At 36.9% G+C, this 26326-nt stretch overlaps 1 protein-coding gene across 7 annotated transcripts in view; it reads left to right on the top strand.

Annotated features, from left to right (window-relative positions):
• UBE3A (ubiquitin protein ligase E3A) overlaps window positions 1-26326 on the top strand; it is a 94160-nt gene that overhangs the window by 47626 nt on the left and 20208 nt on the right. For 6 of the 7 annotated variants that reach the window (XM_069559110.1, XM_069559112.1, XM_069559108.1 and 3 more), the window contains 2 exons: window positions 15392-15696; window positions 22261-23507. In XM_069559110.1, coding sequence (XP_069415211.1) covers window positions 15392-15696; window positions 22261-23507 — 1552 coding nt within the window. Of the gene's footprint in view, window positions 1-15391; window positions 15697-15873; window positions 16897-22260; window positions 23508-26326 lie in introns of those variants that run through there. The other variant, XM_069559114.1, reaches the window with a different exon arrangement.

The following is a 26326-nucleotide window of genomic DNA, read 5'->3' as shown; positions in this document are numbered from 1 at the left end:
TTGTCAGATTATTCCTCTGCTGGCTAAAATCTGAATTCCTTATCATATCTTAAAAATTCTCCCATAATCTGGCCTCTCCCTGCCTTTGCTTAGTCCTTGAGTCCTTCCTTGAACTTTATGCTATTGAACTGCATCCTGTGGTCTTAAGACCATGTTCTCAGGCTCTTCTGCCTTCACTCACTCATTTCTCTCTTATCGGAAACAATATTCCCACCCTCTTTGTCATCTGTTCCCCAGTCGTCCTTTGCAATTCATCTTGGCTAAATTGCCTCTTTTTATATTGCCATACCTCCTGAGTCCTTGTGATGTTAAAAATCTCCTGGGTTCCCCCCCACCCCCTACCCTTTAAACAGTTCCCTGAAGAAAGAGCTCATAAAAAATAGCCATAAGACCTGAAATAGAAGTTCTGTTTTCTCAGGCAGAGTTTGAAATATACTGAAGACATTTGGAAGTCATCAGGTATTGCTAAAACCTTGAAAGATGAAAGTCTCCAAAGAGAAATAGAAAAGAGAAAATGTCTAATGGCTTGTCCCTGGGGAGTATAGTGAAAGTGAAGTCGCTCAGTCGTGTCCGACTCTTTGCAACCCGTGGACTGTAGCCCACCAAGCTCCTCTGTCCATGGGATTCTGCAGGCAAGAATACTGGAGTGGGTTGCCGTTTCCTTCTCCAGGGGATCTTCCCGACCCAGGGATTGAACCCAGGTCTCCCACATTGCAGGCAGACGCTTTAACCTCTGCACCACCAGGAAAGCATTTCTAGATTAGGAAGGGAAGTATCTGAAGAACAGCCAGAGAGAAAGGAAGTCAGGAAATAGTGTCCTGAAAGCCCATAGTTAGTAAATTCCAAAAGACCTACATTTCTTAGCAAGGTTACATAAATTTTATACACAATTTTAAGTTTGATATAGCCCCATTTGGCTATTGTTGCCTATACTTTTGGTGTCATATCAAAGAATTCATTGTCCAAATCTCATGTCCTTTATTCCCTTATGTTTTCTTTTAGGAGTTTTGTAGTTTCAGCTTGTATATTTAGGTTAATCCATTTTGAGTTAACTTGTATATTATATGGTGTAAACTAAGGGTCCAGCTTCATTCTTTGTGTGGGGATATTCAGTTTTCCCAGCACCACTTGAAGAGACTATTCTTTCCACAGTGCATACCTTTGGTACCTTTGTTGAAGATCATTTGACTGTTACGTTTTCAGGGTTTATTTCTGGATTCTCTGTTATGTTCCATTGGTTTGTATGTCTTGTCTTTATACCAGAACCGTGCTGTTGTGATTACTGTAGCTCTGTAAAGATGTTTTGAAATCAGGAATTGGGAGCCTCTGGCATTGTTTTCTTTCTCAAGATTATTTTTGCTATTTGGCATACTTTGAGCTTCCATATGAATTTTAGGATTGTTTTTCCCCATTTCTGAGAAAATATCATTGAGATTTTGATAGGAATTGAACTGAATCTTTAGATTTCCTCGGGCAGCATGGACCTTTGAACAGCACTCACAGTGCTGCGGTCGATGATTGCGGGATATTTGTGTCTCTAGCTTCTTGCAGCCGTGTGTTGTCATTTTCAGTGTACTAGTCTTTTGCCTCCTTCAGTAAGTCTGTCCATAAGAATTTTATTTTTGATGCTGATATGGAGGGGGATATTCTCTTAATTTCCTTTTCAAGTTGATCATTGTTAGTTCATCCTGCAACTTTACCAAATTCATTTATTCTAACAGTTTGTGTGTCTGTGTGTGTGTGTGTGATCTTTATGGTTTCCTTTGGGCAGAGATAATTTTGTTTCTTCTGTCCTATTTGGATGCTTTCACTGATTTTACTTACCTGAATGTGCTGACTAGGATTGCCAGGAATCCTGTGTTGAAAACAAATGATGAATGTAGGCGTCCTTGCCTTGTGTGTGATCTTAGAGGGAAAGCTGTCAGTTTTTCACCATTGGGCATGATGCTGACTGGACTTTTTATATGGCCTTTATTATGTTGAGGTAATTTCTTTTGTGTCTAGTTTGACTTTTTCTTATGATAGGGTGTTTGTCAAATGCTTTTTCTGTATCAGTTGAGATGATCATGTTATTGTTGTCCTTCATTTGGGCAGTTTGGTATATGACATTGACTGATTTTCATATGATGAAACATCTTAACATTCCAGAAATCCCACCTGGTGGTGGTGTATAACTTGAAAGTGTTGTCAGATTTTACTTCCTAGTCATTTATTGATTTTTGCATCCATATTCATCAGGGTTATTGGTGTGTATTTTTCTTGTCTTAAATATGTCTCTCGTTTTGGCATCAGGATTATGCTTCCCTCATAGGTAAATTTGGAAGGGTATCCTTCTTTCCATTTTTGGGGATGAGTTTGAGAAGGATTGGTGTTAATTCTTCTTTAAATCTTTGGTAGAATTCTCCAGTGAAACTTTCTTGTCCTGGACTTTTGTAGAAATATATACTTATTTTTTTAAGGTTATTCAGCTCATTGGTGTATCTTGTTGTTAGTGGTCTCTTATGATGTTTTCTATTTTTGTGGCATCATTATAATTTATCTTCTTTTATTTCTGATTTTGAAAATTTGAGTTTTTTCTTGGTTTAACAAATGATTTGATGATTTTCTTGAAATCCCCCCCAAACAACTGTCATTGGTTAGTTTTTCTCTTTGTCTGTGCTCTATTTCATTTCTTTGTAATCTTTATTGTTTCCTTCCTTCTAACTTTGAATTAGTTTGTTTTTTTGGTTACTTGAGGTCTAAAATTAAGTTTTTGATTTGAGGTCTTTTCTCGTTTTTAATGTGGGTGTTTACCTCTGTGAACTTCCCATGTTTCCTCTGCATCCCATACATTTTGATATGCTGTATTTCATAGTTGTCTTTCAAGGAATTCTGTAATTTTTTTTTTTCCTGATTTCTTCTTTGACCCATTGGTTGTTCAGACTATGTTTTTTTAATTTTCTTAGTGGCTAGTTTCAAGTTTTCCTTTTAATTGTGATTTTTTTATTTCATTCTGTTGCAGTTGGGAAGGACACAGTATGATCACCATCTTCTGAAATTTTGCTAAGATTGTTTTGTGGCGTGGCATGTGCTCCTCCCTGGAAAACGTCTCATGTGCAGTTGAGGAAATGTAGGTTCTGCTGTTGTTTTGTGCAGCGTTTTTTATTCGACTGTTAGGTCCATTTGTTCTATCATAGTGTTCAAGCCCTTTGTCCCCAAATGATTTTCTCAGGCAGATACATACACTATGGGAAGCGAGGTACTAAAATGTCGCACCAGAATTGCTCCTGTCTGTCTCTTCCTTCCATCTGTCAGTGTTTCCTTAATTCATTTCAGTGCTCTGCACGTATATTTTTAGTTGTATCTTTCTGGTGAATTGATCATTTTTTTAAAATTATATGTTATGTTTGTTGTTTCTTAATGACAATTTTTAACTTATAGGTCTTTATTTTCTCATATATTATCTGCCTTCTTTCAGTTATCACTTGCATAGTATGTTTTTTTCTTTATTTCACTTTCAGCTTGTGTATGTATGTCCTTGTATCTGTAAAGGAACTCTTTTGTATACAGCATTTAGTTAGTGTCTTGCTGATCGTGCTCTTGCCGCCAGTTGTCCCACTGTATCTCACTGCACACTGCTCATTGAACCCATGGTAGACAAGGCACAAGTGGGGAAGCTGGAAGAAAACTCCAGGAGCCGTGGGAATTGCAGACCCATATATTCTTTAGTCTCATCTGGCTGGCACAGTAGCCATAGCAGCAGAACTGCTGTACTCTCTCCTCTCATGGCTGGCCTCACGGGCACAGCCATGACGCAGCAGTAATGCCGCCGCTTTCTAGGTGGAGCTCACAAGCGCCAACAGCACAGAGTAGCCTGTGACCAAGCAGTGCCTCATGGCACACATGCATAGTGTGATCAGTGATCTCAGCTGCTGCATGCTCACTGTTTACAAAACCTGGGGCAAGAGAGCCTGAACATGCCGTCTTGGCTCATTTACTCTCTTCCCCGTGGTTGGGTTTTTCTTTTTTTTAAATTCATTATCCCATTTAGCCATTCTGTATCTTTTGATTAGGAGTTTAATCCATTAATATTTAAGGTAAGTGCTGATGGGAAAGGATTTACTATTGCCATCTTGCTAATTGTTTTTTGTATATCTTATAATTATTTTTTTCCCTTTTTTCCTGTGAGATGTCTTCCTTTGTGTTCTTTTTTTCTTTTCTTATAGTGACATGCTTTGATTCCTTTCTTTGTGCATCTTTTATAAGTATTTTCTTTGTGTTTATGTGCTAAGTCATTTTGGTCGTGTCTGACTCTTTGTGACCCTGTGGACTGTAGCCCTCCAGGCTCCTCTGCATGGAATTCTCCAGGCAAGAATACTGGAGTGGGTAGCCATTCCTTTCTCCAGGGGATCTTCCCAACCCAGGGATTGAACCTGTGTTTCCTGTGGCTGCTATTACAGGCAGCTTCTTTATAACTGAGTCACTGGGGAAGCTGGTGTTTACCATTGTGTTCACCATGGTGATTACATAAAATCTTAGAATACTAGTGATGTATTTTAAACAAATAATTATTTCAGTTGCATACAAAAACTTTACAGGTTTCTCCTTTTTGTTATGTCATAAATCGCACCTTTTTGTGTTTCATATCCATTAACGTATAGCAGAGTTTTTAAAAAATACTTACTTTATTTGACTGTGTCAAGTGCTAGCTGCAGCACTCAGAATGTTTGTTGCATCGTATCGGATCTTTTCTTGTGGTTCACGGACTCTCTAGTTGTGATGCATGGGCTTAGTAGTTGCAGCACAAGAACTTAGTTGCTTGGCAATAGCTGGAATCTTAGTTTCCTAACCAGGGTTGAACCTGCGTCCTCTGTCTTGTCAGGTGGTTTCCTAACCATTGGACCGCCAGAGAAGTCCTTATAGTTGAGTTGGTTTTTTTAAATGTTGCTCTGTTTTAACTCTACCTGAATATAAAGTGATATACTCATCACCATTGCAGTATTACAGGATTCTATGTTTGTCTATAAATTTACCTTTACCAGAAGGCTTTATATTTTCAGATGCTGTTTTGTTGTGTATCCTTTTGCATTTCTTGTAAGGCAGGTTTAATGGTGATGAACTAGTTCAGCTTTTTTTTAATGCTGGGGAGGTCTTTATATCTCCTTTGCATTTAAAGTCAGTTTTGCCAAATAATATTGCTTTTGGTTGGAAGTTACTTATCTCCAGCACTGTGAATGTCATCCTACTCTTTTCTGGCCTGCAAGATTTCTGCTGATAAGTCTATTTATAGTCTTATGATAGCTTCCTTGTGTGTGACCAGTTGTTTCTGTTCGGCTGCTTTCAGGATTCTCTCTTTTGCATCTTACTATGTGTCTCTTTGCTGCTGCTGCTGCTAAGTCGCTTCAGTCATGTCCGACTCTGTGCGACCGCATAGATGGCCACCCACCAGGCTCCCCGGTCCCTGGGATTCTCCAGGCAAGAACACTGGAGTGGGTTGCCATTTCCTTCTCCAATGCGTGAAAGTGAAATCGCTCAGTTGTGTCCGACTCTTCATCCTAATTGGAGTCCTTTGAGCCTCTTAAAATTGGATGTCCGTTTTCTTCCTCAGATTTGGGAGGCATCTGGCTATTAATTTTTCATTTAGCTTGCTTCATTCTCTCTTCTCTAGCTGGTATTCCCCAGTGCATATGTTGGTCAGCTTGATGATATTTCATCCTGGAAGTCCCTTTGACTTTCTTCACTTTTCTTCTTCTTCTTCTTCTTCCTTTTTTTTTTTTTTTTTTTTTTTTGCTTTTTTCCATTCTGACTCAAGAATTTCAAAGACTCACCCATCAAGTTCATTGTTGTTTGTTTTTTTTTTTTACTTCTGCTTGATCAAATCTGAAATTGATCCCCTCTTTTGAATTTTTCAATTCAGTTATTGTATACTTCAGCTCTAGAATTTTTGTTTGGTTCCTTTTTTGTCTCTTCTTTTTGTTGATGTTCTCATTTTGTTCATGCCTCATAATTTCATCCAGTTGTTTATTTATGTTCTGTTGTACTTTGTTTCCTTATGGCAATTATACTGGGTTTTTTTTGTGTGTGTGTCATTTTAATTTGTAGAACCCTAATTTGTTTAAGGTCATTTTCTAGAACTTTATTTTGTTCATTTGACTGGATTGTGATTCTGTTTTTTATGTGTCTTCTTGTTGTGGATTTTGCGTTTGGAAAACACTTTCTCTTCCATTCTTCATGGACTGGCTTCATAGAGGGGAGGATCACATCATTCAGCATAGCTAGAGAATCTTGGTACCTCTAAAATCTTTCAGGGGGTGCATTTTCTCTGGATTTCTCCTTGTAATTTCCCAATTGAAAGGGTTTATTATTGGTTGTTTTTTTCAAGAGTGTATAGTCTTTTGCCCTCTCTTGTGTCTTTCTGTCTCACGGTTCTCTGGGTCTACAGCAAGCCAGAGACCTGCCTTTTGTCTTCCCTGGGCATCCAGTGTATTCTGGGTCCAGTTCTCTGAGTTAGGCTAGACAGAAACTAGTCCCTTGTGCAGCCCCTTGAAAAACTGGAATGTTGGACGTAATTCTTCTCTCTCTTTTTTTCCTGCTTATCAAGGGTGTTGCTGCAAATTAGGCTTTTCATCACTATTGTGAACTGTGCTACTTGGGGAGAGGTTGAGGCAGTTGATATGGAATAACTTTTCTTACACATTTCTGACTGGTTTAGTCTTTGAGTTTGCTGGGGGTACCTGCGGCTTTCTGCAGGTTTTGGAGCTCTCAAAAAAGTTTTGGCATCACATTTAAGTCAGAGTTTCTGTGGAAGAATCTGTCTGGAGAAGGAAATGGCAACCCACTCCAGTACTCTTGCCTGGAGAATCCCATGGAGGAGGGAGCCTGGTGGGCCCATGGGGTCGCAAAAAGTCGGACACGACTGAGCAACAAACTACTAATCTGTCTGGTGCTTCCTTTTTCTCTATCCTGCTGACTCAGTTCTGGTTAGCTGGTTAGTTTTTTATCTTTTCTCAAATAATTTAGTCATTGTACAGTTCAGTTAATGGAGGAATATACCTATGGGTTCATTTATCATCTATACAAAACTAACTTTGATATATATTAAATAATCTTTAGTATAAATTAAAAGATCTGTCTTAATAATTTTTTCACCCTAACTGAAAGAACTCTAGGTGTTTTCTCAGCAGTGTATATTAAATCTATTAAGTTTTTAAATAACTCCAAGTTTTTCTGAGCTCCTAACAAAAAGATTATTTTATAGGTGATCCAGCTATTTAGAATTGCAAAATAGTGAGCCAGACAGATCTTTATCACAGAAATTACAGCATATTGCCTGATCCGTGGTAGACATTCAAGTGTATAATTAGTCATGGGACAAGTTTTGTCTTGATTGTCTTTGAATCAGAAACAGAAATCAAAGACCATATTTAATGATCATCACAGAGAATTAGTAGTTGCTCTACAGTAATGCCAACATGTGCTTTGTATTCCTTTCCCTTTCAGATCTCAGTTGGAGGGAGATGGATGGATATATTTTACTGTTTGTTTATTATAAGTTTTTTCTACAGTTTCTGTGTATACTGTGTAAGAAACTATTTAGGCAGTGAGATTATAAACCTCAGTAAAAGAGTACTCAGGAGTTATTGTTAAACATATTTCTAAAGTAAAATGTACCAATTTAAGTAAAAACTTTTTGGTGGAAACTATATCGTATTCTGTAGTTAATGGTTCATTGTTTGGATCATGGTAATAATGAGTTCACAATTCAGATAATTTAATAATTCATTTTGGTCCATTGTAACAGTCACTACCTTAAATCTGATCATAGCTGTGTCACAGATGTTTTTTCATTGGATCTGTTTCTATAAGGCCTACTAATATCTAGGATAACATTGGTAATTGTTAAAATTTTTTTATGTTAAGTAAAACTTTGGGAAAGGGGATGGCACATTTACAGAGGTAACATTCTAAAAGAAACAAAGGTGTTCTGCTTACTCTGAGGCTAGTAAACAGTGGTTATTAGCTTTATAGACTGATAATACAAGTCTTGGGCCCTTTGTGTTTTATCTCTGACGTCTTGATTCCTCACATCATCATTTGACTTTATTTTCAGTTAAAGTCCTTATACTTAACATTCACATGTTCTTTTGATCTTTGCCTTTTTTATCTCCTTTCATTATTCTATACTTTGTCCACCAGTAGTTTTTACATTGCAGTCACAGTTTCTGATTCTTTTAAGTTCTATCATTCTTTTTAATTTTAATTCCAGTCTTGTTTGCTCATTGTTCACTGATACATTTTCACTTTCTGACAGTTGCTTTTTTTTTTTTTCTGGTCACACCATGCAGCATGCTGAATCTTAGTTCCACAACCATGGATCAAATACATGCCCCCTGCATTGGGAGTGTGGAGTCTTAACCACTCAGGGACATCCTCTGATAGTTGCTGTTTATTTCATCTTCTTTGTTCTTGTATTTATTGTTTATTTTCCAGCTTCCTATTAAGTTCAGTTTAAGGTCATTTTCAACTTCCATGCTATATTGCCGACAGTTGTTTCAGTGGTTCTGACTTCAGTGGTTTGCTGTTGGTACAGGAACGTTAGCATACTTTTCTCGTATTTGTTTCCTTACTAGACAAATTAAGTTGTGGTACCTAATGTGATCAGAGTATAACTCTTATTATTACAGGGTTTTTTGAGTTTTTTTGTTTCTGATAAGTACTGGACTGTTCCAGAAACTGAGTCAGCAAATGTGGTATTTGTGTCATTGATGATGATGGTTTTCCTTTTCCTTCGTTGATGACTAAAACCATTCCCTCTGCCATTTATTTGATCTGTTCTCTAAAAAAGTTGCAATATGACAACAGTATTTTCCCCACATGATTTATTTTAAATATTTACAAACAAGCAGATAAGTTGATGCCATGTGCCTATCATCTTTTTGTTGCTCAGCCATGGCTGACTCTTTGCAACCCCATGAACTGCAGCACGCCAGGTTTCCCTGTCCTTTACCATTTCCCAGAGGTTGTTCAAATTCACGTCCATTGAGTCAGTGATGCCATCCAACCATCTCATCCTCTGTCGTCCCCTTCTCCTCCTGCCTTCAGTCTTTTCCAGCATCAGGGTCTTTTCCAGTGAGTCAGTTCTTCACGTCAGGTGGCCAAAGTATTGGAGCTTCAGCATCAGTCTTTGCAATAAATATTCAGGACTGATTTCCTTTAGGATTGACTGGTTGGATCTCCTTGCAGTCCTTTCTCCATCACCACAGTTCAAAAGCATCAATGCTTTGGTGCTCAGGTTTCTTTATAGTCCAACTCTCACATCCATACATGACTACTGGAAAAACCATAGCTTTGACCATATGGACCTTTGTTGGCAAAGTAATATCTTTGCTTTTTAATATGCTGTCTAGGTTGGTTATAGCTTTCCTTCCAAGGAGCAAGAGTCTTTTAATTTCATGGCCGCAGTCACCATCTACAGTGATTTTGGAGCCCAGAAAAATAAAGTCAGCCACTGTTTCCACTGTTTCCCCATTTACTTGCCATGAAGTGATGGGACCAGATGCCATGATCTTCGTTTTTTGAATGTTGAGCTTTAAGCCAACTTTTTCACTCTCCTCTTTCACTTTCATCAAGAGGCTCTTTAGTTCCTCTTTGCTTTCTTCCATAAGGGTGGTGTCATCTGCTTATCTGAGGTTATTGATATTTCTTCCTGCAATCTTGTTTCCAGCTTGTGCTTCATCCAGCCCAGCATTTCGCATGATGTACTCTGCATATAAGTTAAATAAACATGGTAACAATATACAGTCTTGATGTACTTCTTTGCCTCTTTGTAACCAATCTGTTGTTCCCTGTCTGGTTCTAACTGTTGCTTCTTGATGTGCATACAGGTTTCTCAGGAGGCAGGTAAGGTGATCTGCTATTCCCATCTCTCGAAGAATTTTCCACAGTTTGCTGTGATCCACATAGTCAAAGGCTTTAGCATAGTCAGTGAAGCAGAAGTAGATGTTTTTCTGGAACTCTGTTGCTTTTTCTGTGATCCAACAGATGCTGGCAATTGGATCTCTGGTTCCTCTGCCTTTTCTAAATCCAGCTTGAACATCTGCAAGTTCTTGGTTCATGTACTGTTGAAGCCTTGCTTGGAGCATTTTGAGCACTGCTTTGCTAGCATGTGAGATGAGTGCAGTTGTGTGGTAGTTTGAACATTCTTTGGTTTTGCCTTTCTTTGCAATTTGGAATGGAAACTGACCTTTTCCAGTCCCGTGGCCACTGCTGAGTTTTTCAGATTTGCTGGCATGTTGAGTGCAGCACTTTCACAGCATCATCTTTTAGGATTTGAAGTAACTCAGCTGGAATTGCATCACCTCTACTAGATTTTTTTCATCTCATTTGTCATCTAGATTCTGCTTTTATTATTTACATTGCTTTGTCACATATCTACCCTTCTACTTTTATTCGTCAATCCATCTTTTTTATCCCCATACATTTCAGAGTCACTGACATCCCTTTCCCTGAAGGTGAAACCATTCTTAAAAAGATTTCTGCCAAGTTTTCTAGAGTAACTTGCCCTCCACATGTGATTTATTCCATAGAACATATGATTGATTCCATGTCTTAATGATTCATAGAAATAAAATAAGTCAGTGGAAAGTACTGTTCGTTTTAAATGTGTAAGTAATGTCAAGAGTCACGATCATTGAGAGCACTCTCACTAGATGGTTTCACAGGATTTGATAAGAAAAAGTACCTTTTATAAAAAGTCAGTATGTTATAAAGTACTGGTTTGTTTTTTCGCATTGAATAAAAGTAAGATGTAAGGAAATTATGGAAAGTAAGCCAGAACCCATTTTGGGATAGTTTTGAATGACCCATAATATGTCACTGAAGGAACCAGTAGGGAAAAGACCTTTCTTCATATCTTTCCTGTTTTCTCATTTTCTTCCTCCTCTTTGTCTCTCCTTGTCCCTTCTTTACCTTTCCTCCTTCCCTTCTTTCTTCACATTTGAGGGAGTTACACATTTTATTGCACTGATTTGCTGATTGAAAAGAGTGAGGAGGCCACGTGATTGGATGGAAGCATCACTGGAGGGCACAGTGTCTAAATTAAGAGTTGGGAAATTGTTTCTGTCACGGCCTGGTGGTATTTATTTTAGGCTCTGCAGGCTAGACTGTACAATCTCTGAAAACTACTCAACTGTGCTGCTTTAGTGTGAAAACAGCAGTAGGCAGCATGTAAATGAATGAGCATGGTTATGTTCTAAGTAAGACTGGATGCTAAAATTTGAATTTCATGTAATTTTTACATGTCGCAAGATATGCTGCTTTTCTTAACTGACTTTCTCAACCATTTAAAATTTAAGAACAATTCTTAGCCTGCAAAGCTTTTAAAAAAACAGGTAACAGATTGGTCCATGATCTTTGAATTGGTAACTCTTAGTGTACAGGGATTAATCTTGTACAGGTTATTTACCAAAATGTCATTATTAACATAAACATTTCCCAATGTCTAGACCTTTTAATATGCTCTTAATTAGATGGGGATACAGAATTGTGTACAGGTAATTCCAGGTGTCAGTGAAGTGAGGGAAGAAGAAAAATATTTGGTATGGTTGATCCCACTGATAACATGGAGATTCTGGCTTGGCCTTTCAGTCTTGTCTCATCAGTCTAGCTGCTGTTTCTAAGTCTTGGGGCAGAGAAGTGGATCAAATAGAGGGGGCTACTCTTAAATCTATTCTTAATGGTATTAAAGGCCCAAGGTTTGGAGTCAAACCTGGGTTCAGATCTCTTATAAGATGTGTGATTAGGTATATAACTCCTCTGAGCATAATATAGACTTTTAGGATGGTAGTAACAATTATAACAAGAACGGTGGCTAACATGTGCTTAAATTGTGTGCTGTGCAGTGTTCTAAGGACTTTTTATATATATAGTAACTCATTTAGTTCTCTCACAGCCATAATAATTCTATATACCATCATTTTTAAGATGAGAAAACTGAGACATAGGAGATTTAAGTAAACGTATTCAGGGTCACATAGTTACTAAGTGGCAGAGCCAGCATGTGAACTTGGACATTCTGGCCTGAGTGTGAGGTTTTAACTTACAGGGTTTAACCATCTTCCAAAGTGAAAGTAAAATGCCTATTAGGTCTTCAAAAAATAGATATGTTTACTTTGCTGAATAGAGTGCTTGCTACCTGTTCCTCAAGAAGCTTGTGTTCTTGTGTGATGCCAGATATTCCATAAATATGAGATTCAAATTATGGTTTTTCAGAATGCATTTTACTTTTTTGAGTTACATACTATTTATGGGATTTTTTTTTTTCCATAAAAGTTTTTTAGTAAGAATTGGAATTGAAATGTATCACCTTCTGTAAGACAGTATAGTCGACTTAGACTCTGAAGCTGGAAGGCCTCTTGGACTCCTGTTTTTATCCGAGTTGTTCTGCAGTTACCTTTGTGTGACCTTGGATGCATGGTTTGACTCTGTCCCTTTTTGGCTGTAGACTGAGGATAATCCTCAGAGTCATGGAACTCAGATGAGATAACCTGTGTTATGGTGCCTAGCAGTATGTCCAGTATGTTACCAGCTATTCCATAAATGCTAGTACTTTGCTCACCTCCCTGTTACAGATTTAGAACTGAAAGGAGCCTTAAAGATTGGAAACTGAGGGCCCGATAGTACACCTACTTTGAGACTTAGAGCCAGTTTTCTGATTTCTCAGTCTTGTTCTGTTTTTGGTGTTCACACTTGTATATGTATTGCATTCAAAAGCATTATGTATATGACTTTTTTTTTTTAAAGAACAAAACCCAACATTCTAAAATAGCTAAATTATTTTTGGTATTTTGAACTTTGAAACTAATCTTTTAAAAATCATATTGATAATTTAGTAAACCTGGAAGCCATTCAAATCACATATATGAAGTTTTAAAACCACTAACATTTCCTCTTTCATATTCATTAATTTTAATAAAGTACTGTTACAGAAAAAATAACTTACAAGCAACATGATAGAATAATTTAAAAAACCCATCCAACCACATTCAGAGAAATGGCTATTAACACTTTGAAATAGAAAAGGCTAATTATGACAGTACTTTGTAACTGACTTTTACAATTAAAAGATCAACTAATGATCTATGCTAAATTCAGATCTTGATAATTTTTATTTGTTCCATTGTGTGGATGGTTATCAGTTCCTTTTAGTAATCTCCTGTTTTTATGGCATGTCAGTTTTTTCCCAGGCTTTATAGAAACATCGTATTTTGCAAAACTGCCCTATTTCACCAAAAATGGGATCTTTGGTTCATATGGTTGATCCTCGTATTCATTTTTAAGACTTTTGATGCATGTTAATAATTTTCCGCCAGAAATAAAATTCATATTTATTTATCTTCTCACTAGGGAAAGCTATTGCATTTTTGAAGAAGCAGCAATGTGTGGCATAAATCTTATAGATCCTTTATATCTCTTTACATGTTGTCATTTTAATATTTAGCACAGTGATATATTTGGAATAATATATTTTAATTTTCAGGAGTGGAGTAATTTATAACTGCATATAATAAGATATCTCAAGTCATGTTCATGCAGTTTTTAAGAGCACTTTGTGGGTTTTTCTTTTTTCCTCTATTTGCATGTAGTGAGTGGTAAATCTGCATGGAACATCTGAAAAACAGAGCGGCAGGATGAATTGAATGTGTTTATTACTGTTTGTCACTTACCTTGATAGTTTAGAGACAAAGTCCTACTTTTGAGACAAAATTGAACTTACTAATGTGTCCCTTATTTGTCTTCTTGTGAGTTGTTCCGTTTCTCATGATTAACAAGATGTATCTCACGATTAACAAGATGGAAACTCTAATACTGTTTGCCATTTAGTCCTACATGTGTGTGAGATAATTGTAAGAACATCTTAAGAATTAAATTAGGTAAATTATTTTTTCTAGTTATGATTATTTGATGTTTTTATTCCTACATGTGTATTTGGAACCAAAAGGAATAGCTGTGAATTATGGGTTTTTTAAATCAGTAGACTAATCAAAGTTATGGTCATCTTATCACATCAATAGTAGAAGTATATAGATCTTAAGATTTGAATAAACTGTAAAGATAGAAATCTAGTCCAGCTTCTTACTTGACGAAATAACCCCTTCTTCAGTATTCTTGCTGGGCTTTCCTGGGTGGCTCAAATGGTAAAGTTTGCCTGTAATACAGGAGACCCAGGTTAAATCCCTAGATCGGAAATATCCCCTGGAAAAGGAAATGGCAACCCATTCCAGTTTTCTTGCCTGGAGAATTCCATGGACAGAGGAGCCTGGTGGGCTACAGTCTCAGTTCAGTTAGTTCAGTTCAGTCGCTCAGTCGGGTTCAGTGTTTGGTGACTCCATGGACTGCAGCATGCCAGGCCTCCCTGTCCATCACCAGTTCCCGGAGCTACTCAAACTCACGTCTGTCAAGTTGGTGATGCCATCCAACCATCTCATCCTCTGTCGTCCCCTTCTCCTCCTGCCTTCAATCTTTCCAAGCACCAGGGTCTTTTCCAATGAGTCAGTTCTGCAGTCTACAGTGAGTCAGCCTGCAATGAGTCTGTGAGTTGCAAAGAGTCAGACATTACTAAGGGACTAACACTTTCACTTTCACTGACCTTGCTAGGTCTTCTGGAACAGCAGTAATGAAACATTCATTCACATACATTAAGCTCACAACGTAAGAGGGATATAAGATTTTGCTCTAAAGAGAATTTAAAATATTTGATATTCCCATGGCATAGTATTAATGAGGTATTAATGGTACTATGGTAAGGTTTAATGACACCTTTTGGGTTCAGGGTAGTATGTTTTGAGCCTCTTTCTTGTAATATAATAACAAGCTTGGAATATTTTATTTATAAATATCTTTTTAAATTCTCCATATAGTGAAAGGGGGGAGTCTTTTTTGTTCCACATGGAAGTTCTGTGTTACCTATCAATCAAGTATTTACAGATGTTGAAACAAAATGGGGATTATATAAAAGAAAGCTGGAATGGTACTTTGGACTCTTCATTTTCTTAGTGTTAATTTTAAAGTGATAACATACTAAAACTCTTACCCACAAAACTTTTCAGCTGTTGTGCTAAACAATTAAAACACATCAAACAAGCCCCACTCACCAAACCAAAGGAAAGCATAGTCTATGAAAACAGTATTTTGACAAGCATTGATATTCATAGGTCTTAAGAAATAGCTATCAAATATTTCTCCGGATAAAGGTTTTGTGTAAGTAGTGCATCTCCATTTTCTATACTTCATCTTAATATGCAAGTTTATTACTTCAGTGCCTGACTAACTTTCGCCTTGCTGATGATCTGTTGAGCTTTGTACCTGAAAGCTGTACTAATCACTGTGCTTATTGTTTGAATGTCTGGTACAGGAAGCGAGCAGCTGCAAAACATCTAATAGAACGCTACTACCACCAGTTAACTGAGGGCTGTGGAAATGAGGCCTGCACGAATGAGTTTTGTGCTTCCTGTCCAACTTTTCGTCGTATGGATAACAATGCAGCAGCTATTAAAGCCCTCGAGCTTTATAAGATTAATGCAAAACTCTGTGATCCTCATCCCTCCAAGAAAGGAGCAAGCTCAGCTTACCTTGAAAACTCTAAAGGTGCCTCTAACAACTGCTCTGACATAAAAATGAACAAGAAGGACGGGCAAGGAGCAAGAGATGATTTTAAAGGTAAGCTGTTCTATTTTTAATTGAGAATTTTTGACTGAAAACCAAATTAGAGATTTTCAAAGTGTGTGAGGTGTTAACTGTTGTCATTTGCTTAGGACATGTCTATAGTGGAATTGATTTTTATGTGGAAAAGGGCAGACCTAAATAATAATTGAGTTAATGATTTAACTCTTTCACTATTCTTATGGTCTCTAATTAGAAGCAGATTATATTTCCAAAAGTTCCTTTCTTAATGGATTGATTAGAAATATTAAATGTTTTCCACTAGGAAAAACGTATTACATAGTAGTTAATCACACAGACTGGCCATGAAGTCAGTTAGCTTAGACTAGCTGGCTTAAGTATGTGGAATTTATTTTGGAACCTGAGCACTATGTAGCAGACGGAGCAGAAAGAGGAGCTTCTATTTCTGAAGACACAGCAAATGTTGTAACAGTTACCTGAAGAATACTGGTTTTCCTTCTGATCTATTCTTTCCGTATCATGCTCACCTTCTCCCAGGCATTTAGCACACTCATACTGCCAAGAATCATTACCTAACAATGGTAGACTCTACCCAAGCCTTACTTGGCTGTCTAAATAATCCTGTATTCTGAAACTGTTAAATTTTTTTTTCTTTTAATCACCCAAGCTTTCTTTCTCCCAGTGAAGGCAAATCAGTATTAGAAACAAGCTAATTGAATTTCTGAATGAATGACAGCCCTGTCAGAGGTAATTCTGTTTTAAAGAGAAACCTTTTTGTTTAAGATGTATATAAGTTAAATTTCTATAAAATTTTTAGTACCGTCCGTCATTTGAATCAAGTTTAAATTAATTAGTGAAATGTAGTTGTGTTATAGCCTCTGTTTCCACAATAAAGTAATTCTTATAACTTTATACAACTTTATTGTGTGAATATTTCTAATTCTATGAATTAGCACACACCCTAGATAAATAAGGGAATGTTATTAATATGTATAATGTAAAAGTAGGGCTTCCCACAGAGCTCAGTCAGTAAAGAATCTGCCTGCAATGCAGGAGACCCGGATTTGATTCCTGGGTGGGGAAGATCCCCTGGAGAAGGAAATGGCTACCCACTCCAGTATTCTTGCCTGGAGAATCCCATGGACAGAGCAGCCTGGCGGGTTACAGTTTGTGGGGTTGCAAGAGTCAGACACGACTGAGCGACTGAACCACCAGCACATTATGTGCATTTTCCCAGTAAGTGTGTATCACGAGAACAACAGTTACTGTGAATGTAGGGTGTGCCGTCACAGTTGAATGCAGCAAGCCATTGGGGGTTATAATACAGGATGGGTGTACCTGTCTTCTTTTTGGCTATGTGCTTTTTCTGGATTAGAGGTACTTACTGAGTGGTTATTCCCAGTCTTCGTGTACTGTTTAAGCTCAAATCTGTATAATTTAGCAGTTTGTTCTTCCAGTCTGCAACACTCTTCTTCCCGCCCCCTTTTTCTGGTAGCATCTGTATTCACTGTCGTATGTTTCCACTAGGAATCATGAATGTATCAACGCCACTAGTACTTTTGAGTGCTAATTATATTTGCTGGCTCTAGTTTCAGTTTTGGATATTGAATAGTCTGCCCTAAACTCTGATTTTGCATGAGAATTTAAGTATAAAATGGTATAGATTAAGAGTATTATTCACATATACATATATCATAAAATATATAGGTATATCATACAAAAATGTCTCAATTATTGTTTTCTCAGTAGAATGCCTCATTTTATGGATACCCAAATGTTAGAATGTTTATATCTCAAAATGCAGTGTCTTTTTAGCTAATTTATACTTATGTCTGAAAGATTCAGCTTAACATTTTAAGCAAAACACTATGTGGATAAAATATTGGTACTTTTTATGTAGAATTAGTAGAATGTCAGAAACACTTGAAGATGTTCTGAAGGGCATGACATGTTACCAAAAGGGTGTGTGGGTCTAGAACGTTGCTGTCCATAACATAAGCCATGTTTACGGCATGCAAAGTGTTAACAACTTTATGATTTGATGATTAGGAAGCACAGTGTCCTATGTCTTCACTGGATAGTTATTTATAATAGCTACTTACCATGGATTGGTTGCATATTAAGAAATTAGGATTTTTTTTGCATTATCTTAAAAGAATCTGTTGTAATTTTTTTCCCATTAAAATAATGGGAAATACCCTCCAGTTAGCAGTTTCACACTTTCCAGGAAGAGATTACTGAAGTTTAGAAGATGCCTATGTGTTTTTAATAGAACAAACCTAAGGATTTTTTCTTAAAGGATTGTGGCCATAAAAGAATTGTATTGCCAGTCTGATATCAAGGACCGAAGATTAGATTTGTGGTGTGATAAAATGTTGTATTTTGGTGGTTCAGCATTTGGAAGCTGTTCATTCACGAATTATTTGCATTTTAAAATGTCTTTTACTCTAAAGCAAATATAAAAGTAGAGGTAGGAATCATATTAAGAAATTTTATTTGTTGGACAGTACAAGGGTCCATTTGTTATAATGACGATAATTATCTACATCACTAAAATTATGCTCTGTGTAAGTGTTTGATGACAAAGCTGTCATTCTTTTGATTAAAGGGATATATTAAGATTTTTGTCAATAACATTGTTTTAACCAATATATTTTCTTAAAGTTAATAGACAAAATATATCACTTGTTCTCTTTCCTATAAACATATCTGAATAATTTATTCAAAATTACAAAAACTATTTGGAGTGCGTCATTTTTATTTCTTCCACAGCTTGATAATTTTTACTAGCCAGTATGAAAAGTGATCTTGAAATGTTCCCAGGTGGTGCAGTGGTAGAGTATCTGCCTGCCAATGCAGAAGACTTAAGAGACATGGGTTGGATCCCTGGGTCAGAAGATCCCCTGGAATAGGAAATGGCGATCTATTCCAGTATTCTTGCCTGGAAAGTTTCATGGACAGAGGAGCCTGATGGGCTACTGTCCATGGGTCCCAAAGAGTTGGACACGACTGAGCACAGCACATTGGTTTTTAAATTTGTCGAAGAACAGTTTTATGATGTGCAGATACCTCTATAATCTTTGTTTTCATAATTTGAAATGGTGATACTAGTTAGCTTATTTTATCTACTAATAAAAAGCAAATGATTTTTTTCTACTCAAAATATGAATTAGTCATGTTTGCTTCATTTATCAGGAAAGCAAACCTTCAGAAGTCTACTGATAGACTTCCACTGAGGTCTGCATACGTGTTTCATAAATCGGTCCCCCAAGTGCAAGAGGATTGGAATACTAGTGTTTAGTTTTTGCAGTTTCTTTCATAATGGCATGTCATGATGAAGATTGGTGAATGAATTTGGAGTTAGCCAACATAAAGTATCTGCCTGGATGTATTAGAGAGCTGGAGGGAAGAGAGCAGTTTCAGAGGATCACATTTCAGATATGAAGTGATTTTAGTCCTTCTTTTGGAGTTGAGGTAATTACAGTAGAAAATGTAAGTTAATATAGCCATGCAAACTAAATTGATATGTCTCAAGACACAAAAGTCTTGGGGTATTAGCCAGCATTAAACATAGACCTTCTTCTGTTAGTTTAGAATGAGATACTGTGTTTGGTCATTAAATATTTCATATCCTTTTAGTAATTGGTTAATCTTACCTGTCAAACATTTGAGTACTTTGAGTAATGCCAGACATGTTTGATAATAATTAAGGATCAGAGTACACACACACACAAATACATGGAACTTTCAGATTTTTTGATTATCTTTTCCCAGAGTATTTATTCTTCTCTTTGCTATTGATTTGTAAAGTGAAATTTGGTTTTTTACTGTTGTAAAGGCTATTTTCACTCACTCCTTTTTATTTAATGTAGTTATTCGACTATAGCATTGAAACACTTTTGCTTATTGTACTTTCATTTAAAATACATTTATTATTGTACCCCATAATTTGTTCTTAAGTTTTATTTTATTGACGTACTTATAATATGCAGTAAATTATTGACTATTAAAACATTTTCTTTTATACCTTGGGGCTTTCCCAGTGGCACAGTAGTAAAGAATCTGCCTGCCAGTGCAGGAGATGTGGGTTCAATCCCTGGGTCAGGGAGAATTTCTGGAGTAGGCAGTAGCAAACCACTCCAGTTTTCTTGCCTGGAAAATTCCATGGACAGAGGCTGATGGCCTACAGCCCATGGGATCACAAAGAGTCAGACATGACTGAGCACACATTGTTTGATATTCATGCAGGTCATAACAGAAAACGTGCTGTTACTGAGGTATATTTCTCAGCTTTGGTAGTGAAAATTTGTAATTATATAGGCTTATTTCAGATAATAGGATGGATTTTTCTGATTTTTTTTTCTTAGTTGATAATCAATTATGGAATGAGTACATTATAGTTAATTTTAAAGTTTTTTTTTTTTCTTAGTTGAATTTCATGGGAGTTTTATGAGGTGTTAAGTCAACACATTGCTTATTGTATGATGTTCCCAAGCATTGGGGTTTGCTACTTTTTGAGTTTGAATGTTTTACATTGTTTTCCACTTCAGTCACTCAGTACCTTCTTTGAAAAGGTCAGACACTATAAAAGCTCAGATTAAGTTGCACAAAATAAACCAACATTTGAGTGAGATGAGAACTCGGAGTTTTAGAAAATAGTGTGTTAAGATTCATTTTTGTGTATGGGCTTGTATTTTTTTCTTGAGTAAGAAAAGTGTGAGAGAAGAACACATGGAGGTTTTTTTTTTCTAACGTATCTCATGCAGTGGCGCTCCTCTTAGGTACTCATGCATTCTATAACCTTGCATATTGACTCTGTTCCTCTCAAGGGAATATACATACAGATTTAAATTTGTCATTAAAGATAACGAGAGTCATAGGCTTGTCTGTTTTTTCTGAAAGAGGATAATGGCAGATAACAAAAAAGTCTGATAGCAAAAGCTGATAAGTAGGCCTAAGCTACATTATTTAAAGACAGATATGAGAGGGAAGTAAAGTGAATTCCAGCAAACTGCAACAAACTTTTTCATGTCTGTAACAGTCCATTGCTCCAGATATTTTTATCTCAAAAAATCCTTGAAGTGTTCTCTTCTTTTTTATTTCTTTTGTGATTTCATTAGCATTTCACCTTGTTAGCATTATTGTAACTGTGAAAATATGTAGTAAGTTGAATTCAGTCTGGCCATTCATGACCTCCTGTCATTTTTGCCTTAGGATATTATTTCTTGATAGGGAAGAATGGATATAATAGAAAATCTTAGTGAACTCCTATGGATTTAAATATTACAAGCTGAAGAAACAGTGGTAACATCATTTTAGGGGAGATAATCATTACTTGTATTTTAAAGACACTGAAGTCAAGGTGGGGGAAATGAAAGGTGGCTTGTAAGGATCAGCTAGACTGCAATATTAAGTAGACTCCAGAAAGAATGCTGTCTTATTACAAACAGTGGAAATTTATTTCTAGCTTGTCCACCAATCATAATATCCTGGATTGGCAGAGAGTTCTGATTCACGCAGTAGTCATTCAAAGACGGAGCTTTATTGGCAACTGTTATCCTCAACACGATTTTCAGAACCATCTTAGGAGTGTCATCCCATTAACCAGAAGGAGAAAAACCTTGGCTTGAAAGTAGCACTTATCTCAGAAAGCTGGGAAAGAAGGAGAATGTGTCCAACTCTGTACCCAGAAAGGAGAGGAAGTAAATTTTGGTGACTACTAGTGGTATGTTTTGGAGAAGGAAATGGCAACCCACTCCAGTGTTTTTGCCTAGAGAATCCTGTGGATGGAGGAGCCTGGTGGGCTGCTTGCTATCCATGGGGTCGCACAGAGTCGGACACGGCTGAAGCAACTTAGCAGCAGCAGCAGTGGTGTTTCTCTTGTCTGTTTGTAAGTTGTCTTCTTCCCACTCTAATTTTTAATTACTATGTAACTATTTCCTGTTCCTGTGTAAGATTTATTCCAGCCTATTACTTGGCTGCATATGGCAGTATCTGTCAACTTCAGAGTGTATGGTTAGTGATATATTAATTCTTCTCCGTCACCCACAGAATGATCACCCTGGAAAAAAAAAAAAAAAAACTATAAAGGAAGATTCAGAAAGGAACTGGTTTGGTTTTAGGACATGGGATGTTTCCAAAAGAAGACTGAAGAAACCTTTCTGAAAACATTGCCTCAGTCCTAGCCTTTTGAAAACAGTAGTGAAATGAGAAACCTCTCAGAAATAGCTGTTGTTTCTGGTCTACAGTGAGAAATGTGATGAATCAGCACATGATATCCTTCATTCATATTTACAGTTAATGGTGCATGTTAATATATGCCATCATTGTGAAAAGAGTTTGCGCTCATTAAAAGCTGTGTATACGAATGTATATAGGATATGAAAGAATGAGTAAGGTTGTACTGCTATTACTAGTACATTGGGGGAAAAAGATAAGCATGTTTTGTTTGTTGAAACAAAGATACTTTTTAAAAATAGTTGTAAATCATAAGTGGTATTTAGTGTAAAATATTTGGCTGTTTTGTTTTTCACTGGAATTTATTAAAGCAAATGTGCGTGTATGTTATGAAAATAAATGTTCTCTCTTCTGATTTTCTAGATGTGACTTACCTAACCGAAGAGATGGTGTATGAAATTCTTGAATTATGTAGAGAGAGAGAGGATTATTCCCCTTTAATTCGTGTTATTGGAAGAGTTTTTTCTAGTGCTGAAGCATTGGTACAAAGCTTTCGGAAAGTCAAGCAACATACCAAGGAAGAACTGAAATCTCTTCAAGGAAAGGACGAAGATAAAGATGAAGATGAAAAGGAAAAGGCTGCATGTTCTGCAGCAGCTATGGAGGAGGATTCAGAAGCATCTTCCTCAAGGATAAGTGATAGCTCACAAGGAGATAACAACTTACAAAAGTTAGGCCCTGATGATGTGTCTGTGGATATTGAGGCTATTAGAAGGGTCTACACCAGATTGCTCTCTAATGAAAAAATAGAAACTGCTTTTCTCAACGCACTTGTGTATTTGTCACCTAATGTGGAATGTGACTTGACGTATCACAATGTATACTCCCGAGATCCTAATTATCTGAATTTATTCATTATTGTCATGGAGAATAGAAATCTCCACAGTCCTGAATATCTGGAAATGGCTTTGCCTCTGTTTTGCAAAGCAATGAGTAAGCTACCCCTTGCAGCCCAAGGGAAACTGGTCAGACTGTGGTCTAAATACAGTGCAGACCAGATTCGGAGAATGATGGAAACATTTCAGCAGCTTATTACATACAAAGTCATAAGCACTGACTTTAACAATCGAAATCTAGTGAACGACGATGATGCTATTGTTGCTGCTTCCAAGTGCTTGAAAATGGTTTACTATGCAAATGTAGTAGGAGGGGAGGTAGACACAAACCATAATGAAGAAGATGATGAAGAGCCCCTTCCTGAGTCCAGCGAATTGACACTTCAGGAGTTACTGGGAGAAGAAAGAAGGAACAAGAAAGGTCCTCGAGTGGACCCACTGGAAACTGAACTTGCTGTTAAAACTCTGGATTGTCGAAAACCACTTATCCCTTTTGAAGAGTTTATTAATGAACCACTGAATGATGTTCTAGAAATGGATAAAGATTATACTTTTTTCAAAGTAGAAACCGAGAACAAGTTCTCTTTTATGACGTGTCCCTTTATACTGAATGCTGTCACAAAGAATTTGGGATTATATTATGACAATAGAATTCGCATGTACAGTGAACGAAGAATTACTGTTCTCTACAGCTTAGTTCAAGGACAGCAGTTGAATCCATATTTGAGACTCAAAGTCAGACGTGACCATATCATAGATGATGCACTTGTCCGGGTAAGTTGGGCTACTGTTTAAAAATTAGTTCTAGATCCAGTACTTAATGATGGGCATGCTGTAATACAGTTCAGTGAATTCATTTGATAAGTGACTTTTTGGGGAGGTGGGTGAATGTATATGATACTATATAGTATAGGAACGCATTGACTTTTTATTGTAAGTACTATACTTATGTTGTTGCCCCGTCCAAGTTTATAAATGTTCCACGAAATATTGATTGTCTTGTATCGTGGTTAACTCTCTCTTTGAAAAGAATAAATTTTCTAAATTTGACAACTAACCCCCGAAGTTTTTTCATTCAGAAGAGAAGTGGATGTTTTAGAGCACAGAACAAGGGGACTTGGGAGATAGCCGATAAGAAGTGTGAATGTTAAGTCTTAATGGGGAGAAGTGGTAGGATAATACCACACCATAAAATAGAAGTGGTGTCTAAAAACTCCATCGTGTACAGTTTGTGAGGTAGATGAAGTGACCCAGCCTGGAGCACGCTGCTAGTGAGCGTCCCGCTGGGTCACCCTCAGTGTTTCTGTAAAGCACTGCTGGGCTGTGGGTTTCAACCCACTTCAGCATACAGATAGACTATGCAGGGCCTTAGAGTCAGTTGGAACTTGTGGGAAAACAACTATTCCAGGAATCTTATAATTAATGGTACCTGTATAATCATTCCAGTCTAGAGAGATTAAACTAGGAGAATGCTGAGAATACATGTACCCTCTTTCAGATAACGTTGCTTTTTGTTCATTCTTTACCTCCACAGAAAGTAAAAATTTACTGTCCTCATTTAAGAATATAAGCCTGACTAGAAGACAGAATCCAGTTGCCAATCACATGTACCAACATTTACATTTGTCAGAGGGTTCTAGATCACAGAGTGTTGTTGTATTTATAATATTAGGTATACCTGGTATTGCTAGTTGTATTTCATCAACTTCAAGTAAAATTTAATGGCAACTAAAATGAAGATATAGTCCGTCTTATATACTTATAAGGAAAAGAGCCCATGGCACAGATAACTAGAAAGTAATGATACTTATTTCAAAACATACTTTAGTTTTAGAATTAGATTTGTCTAAAACTGAGAATTTATAAAACTAAATCATTGGGGAAAGTTGTTGGACATCTTGGAAATTTAAAAGGTGTGGAATTCTGTACTTCTCTGTTACTGTTTGTGTGTGTGTGTTTTTTAATACAAAATATACTTCTAGTGTTGAAGATTCTACATTATTTAAGAAACTCAGGCAGTTTTTCACCGGAGACAAGAAAGGGCAGTGGTTGCTTGAAGTAATTACCATTGCTGCTCTCTGGTGCCCTTTTCGTTTTATTTTAGTGGTTTTGGGCTACATAAATAACTAATAATGTACTATACTTAATAACTGATCTTCAGGCAACTAGTAACTTACTTTCTGTAGTTTAGCAGAATGATAGGATATTGTATAAGGAAGTGATGATGTTTTATAGAAAGCATGTTGAGGTCTTTCTGTGAATTTCCATTGTTAGAACAGAAGAGCAAATCCTTAAACTACACGTTTTACCTTTGTCTTTTTGGAGTTTGGGATCCTTTCATCTGTTTCCAGCAAAAGCTATACCTGACCTTTAAAAGCAATGAAATTAACTCTGTAAGACTCAATTCAGAGTTTCAAAAAATTTTCTCCCTTACTAACTGCCTTCTCCTCTGAGATTTCTGAGAGCCTTACTCTCTCCCTCAGCCCCTGTCCCATTCCCTCGATAAGCCAGTAAAGCAAGATGAAGAACCTACAAAAGTTTAGATGCTTATTGTATAATTATTTTATTCTATTTAAAAAATTAACCTCCAGAATTTTGAGCAAATGACTGTTTTGGTTTATAAGGACTTCCTTTGAGCAAGTGTTAGGGTAAAGTTAACTGTGAGCTTTTAAATTATGCCAGCAAATTTTTTTTCCCCCCATATGTTTGGCTTATTATATCAAAGCTAATTAGTGTTCACTGGGTAACATCTGTACTTGAATATTACTACTTCAGAAACCCTTTATGTGAGGCACTTTGCTAAGCGGTAGAGATGTAAAGATGAATCATGATTGCCGAGGAGCTTAGGGGCACACATTAAACAAATTTAGTCTCATTTTCTTCCACTCTTCACTTCTCTCCCTCCCTTCTTTCCATCTTCTGTAACAGTGTGAAAAGATTTTTTTTTTATATTTTTTAAAGCATCAAAATAGATCATGGAAGTCAAGTTGATAATCTGCAAATGTTGAGGGAACATTCCTAGCAGGTGGTGTAACAAGTAGTGTAAGGTGATCCTCTCAGGGTACACTGTAGAAAATACTGATGGATTTTCAACATCTCGTTCCCCAAAGATCTACTTTGCCTTTTTTAAGCCTCATCTTTTTATATCACAATTTGATAAGCAAAATAAACCTACTGACCGCTGTCTTGTGTGCATGTATGCTAAGTTGCTTCAGTTGTGTCTGACTCTTTGTGACCCTATGGACTATAGCCCACCAAGCTCCTCTGTCCATGGGACTCTCCAGACTAGAATACTGGAGTGGGCTGCCATGCCCTCCGGGGGATCGTCCTGACCCAGGAATTGAACCTGTGTCTCTTATGTCTCCTGCATTGGTAGGAGACACTTTACCACTACTAGTACCACCTTGGAAGCCCAACCACTTTCTTACCACCTGCTAATTTTGAACTACAGAGTACGGCCAGGGAAAGAAGAAGAGATGAGAAACTTTGTGGTGGGTTCAATATTAGTAGTTAAATAATTAAGGTTATAGAGTCTTAGGCTTTTAAGAGCTAAAAGAAGCCTTAAAACCTGTCTACTCATTAGTTTATAAATG

This window comes from Ovis canadensis, chromosome 18 (assembly GCF_042477335.2).
Source record: "Ovis canadensis isolate MfBH-ARS-UI-01 breed Bighorn chromosome 18, ARS-UI_OviCan_v2, whole genome shotgun sequence".
Lineage (NCBI taxonomy): Eukaryota > Metazoa > Chordata > Mammalia > Artiodactyla > Bovidae > Ovis > Ovis canadensis.
Note: the sequence above shows the minus strand (reverse complement) of the source record. Positions and strands in the feature narration are given on the sequence as shown.